The 3,240-nt window shown below is 43.8% G+C and overlaps 1 protein-coding gene across 1 annotated transcript in view; it reads right to left on the reverse strand.

Moving 5' to 3' along the window:
* Positions 1 to 1,281, reverse strand: part of ASPSCR1 (ASPSCR1 tether for SLC2A4, UBX domain containing) — a 92,911-nt gene extending 91,630 nt beyond the window's left edge. Inside the window, exon 1 of the mRNA XM_015825528.2 lies at positions 1,149 to 1,281. Within this exon, the coding sequence (XP_015681014.2) occupies positions 1,149 to 1,250 (102 nt within the window). The 5' untranslated portion in view covers positions 1,251 to 1,281. The remainder of the gene's footprint in view (positions 1 to 1,148) is intronic.
* Positions 1,282 to 3,240: the final 1,959 nt, after the last annotated feature.

Here is a 3,240-nt window from a genome sequence, read left to right on the forward strand (position 1 = left end):
CCATCAAGCGGGATTGGCCTAGGGGGGGATTTTATAGGGATTTTAAAGGGATTTTATAATTTTTCTAATACAGGTTAATTAATATATATTTTAATTTGGCTTTTAAATATTTATTGTATAGCTCTGTTTTTATTTACCTGTAAGCCGCCCTGAGTCCCTCGGGAGAAGGGCGGGGTATAAATTAAAGTAATAAATAAATTAGATTGCTGAAAAGAAAGTTTGAAAGAAAAACTACGAGTCATTGGATAAGAACACACTGTTTTAGTTTATCTCATGCTATGCAAATCCAGCTGGGTTTAGCCTCTGGATCAGCATATCACGAGAACCCAGAAAAATAGATTAAGTAAAACATCAGTAAAATAACCATAGGAAGCATTTCATGCAAATACAGCAATTCATTTTTAATCTGGTTTTAAAATAATAGTAAAAAAAAGTACAATGGACCCCAAAGCTTTTAAGTATCCCAATTTCTGATTCAATCGTTTATACAGATCATTCCTCTTCAGTTCCTTCTCCTTTAGACAAACCATATTTAACAACAATTAATTCAACTGCTTTTATTACCCCATTTTTTCTGGATTCACATAACACTCTGAACCATATAGTAATCATACAAACTGAGTTGGCAGTGGGTTAAGTTGTGGCTGGCTAATCTGTGACTCAATAGATAATGTTAACTACTACCTTCATTTTTCAGGGTAGCCCTTCCCCAAGTAAGGCAAACCTGCACAAAATCACTTTGGTATAGTATAGGGACCAAATACACTTTGCGAACTACAGGGGCTCTACTCTTCTGTTCCTCCTAAGAGAGAACTAGAACGGTGAGAATTCATGGGAAGAGGCAGTGTTCCACGGAACCCCCTTTCCAAAGAGGCACGTGAGAAAACACAACCCCTCACCTAGACAGCACATACTCTTTTCCCTTCTTCAAAGGCCTAGCTTTCTACTTTAACTACACGGTCACCGCACGCTTTCTGCCTTCCCCACAACAAAATGCTGTGGCCCCGAGAGCAACTGAGGGCAACGACCTGTCCGCAGACCCAATCACAACTAGTCTGCTCACCTGTTTTCCAGACCGGGGCCAATCAGAGCGAAAGCAAATCCCCGCCTCTCCCCCCCCCGCCCGACATGTCCGTCAGCAAACCCACCTGGATCAGCGCGGTGCTTGGGCCTACTCGGACCGTCACTCGCCTCCCGTTCGGGGCCAACACCGACACGGCGGAAGTAGCCCCTCCGCCGGCCGCCGACATCTTTCTTTAGCTCGTTCACTCTCCTCCTCCCTCCTCTTCCTAGAGGCCAGCTTTCCGCCAGCCCTCCCCTCGTACGCACCAGGTTCTTCCGCAACGAAGCCGAATGGCCACGGCGGAGGGGCGCGGCTTCGACGTCGCACCACCCCGCTTCGCGCTTCATCCCGGCGGGTCTGTGCCTGCCCGTGGCGACTCTTCCCTGTCAAGTGGAGAGAGCTTGGTTGAAGGAATTTCTTAGCACATGCAGACAGCTTGGTCTGGACTCCCCTTTGGTAAAGAAGTGGACTTTTCGCCTTCCTGGGCTTTCTCCTCAGTTGCTCGCACTTTGCCGGCTTTTTTCGCTCCTCATCTTAAGCAGTCTGGAGCGCTTTTCAGCAGTGCACTTGTGCCGCCCGTGCAGGTGCTAAAATTATACGGGCCACCTGGGGAGGGGAGGAAGAGCGGCGCCTTGTACCTGTAATAAGATGGGCAGGGTTTTAAGTACCCTGAATGGAAGGCCCATTAAAAAAAAAAAGTTTGGGTATACCCTGCACTCAACAGTGCTTGAATGGATCATGGCTTATTGAATAAAGCACAATGGGCGTAGTTGCTCACAAAAAAAGCATATCAATGTGCTGCGTGAGTCAAGAAGTTTCGGTCCTAGTCGTGCTTGTTAAGTTGAGGATAATTCTAGTGTTATCTTAGACCAGGGGTAGGCAACCTTGGCTCTTTTATGACTCGTGGACTTCAATTCCCAGAATTCCTGAGCCAGCCATGGAATTCTGGGAGTTGAAGTCCATGAGTCATAAAAGAGCCAAGGTTGCCTACCCCTGTCTTAGACTGAACCTTAGACTAAGGAATAAATCCTTTTTCACAAAAGATATTTTCCCATTGTTTATGGAATGCAAAATTCACTGATTTACATTTTAATCTATAATGTGATTTTAATTTTGGCTAGTGTTTATATTGTTCAGGTTGAATTGCTACATATTTATTTTAATAATACGGTAATATTTAGATTGAATATTATCTATTTTCAGTTCCCAAGGCATTTTATCATTGGATAAAAAGTCACATAGAAATAAGACTACCGCTTTCATCTGGCCAAAAACCAGAAAAGCATAATCTGTGTGTCATAAACATGTATTGCTAGCAAACTCTGATTTACCAGCAGGAGAGAGTCTACTACTTCTTTCAAACTTGCCAGATTTCCACCTTGGCCTGACTTAAAGATCTAGTGCTTGAAGAAGGAACTCCATAACTAATAGTTGTGAAAGGACTGAGTGGAGTATCTATTTGCACAACAGTAGACTCCGGTTCATGGCACAACCCTGCTATTGCATTAACTATTAGGTGAACCTTTTTTAAAAAAAAAATGTGTTTAAAAGTGAGAGTGTTGAATACATTGTTCAAAGTCTAAATTAAAAAAAAATTGATAAGCATTCTGTGGATTCCATAATGCAACAGGAATTCTATCACCACAACATGAAGTCTTGTGTCATCTGTTTCGTCCAGTTACAAGGGGCTAAAGCCCAAAATCTAAATCTAGAGTTGAAATCCAGGGCTTCTGAATCAAACTCCAAGATATGATAAATTTGCATCCAACATGCTTCTAATCTGAAGTCCTAAGAAACTAGGGTTGCCAGGTGTCCACTATTTGAGCGGACAGTCCACTTTTTCCACATTATGTTCACTATTTTTTTTCACAAAATAGTGGACATTTTTTTATTCAAAAGCTTTATGATGAAATGGTACGTAATCTGGCAGGTATTACTGAAACGTAATCTGGCAGGTATTACTGAAACCTGGCTGGCTGTAGAAGGTGGAGTACCTTTGGTGGACATCTGCCCGCCGGGTTTTCAGGCATTCCATCAGCCAAGGACCCGGGGTAGGGGCGGGGGGGTAGCGGTCATTATAAGGGAGAGCCTTTGCCCAAGGGAGACCACTGTGCCTCAGATAGACGGCGTGGAGTCCCTCCTTGTGAAGTGGGGGCAAGGGGTGCAAGTGGGCTTGT

This window comes from Protobothrops mucrosquamatus, unplaced genomic scaffold, assembly GCF_001527695.2.
Source record: "Protobothrops mucrosquamatus isolate PMUCROS unplaced genomic scaffold, P.Mucros_1.0 scaffold2678, whole genome shotgun sequence".
Classification (NCBI taxonomy): Eukaryota; Metazoa; Chordata; class Lepidosauria; order Squamata; family Viperidae; genus Protobothrops; species Protobothrops mucrosquamatus.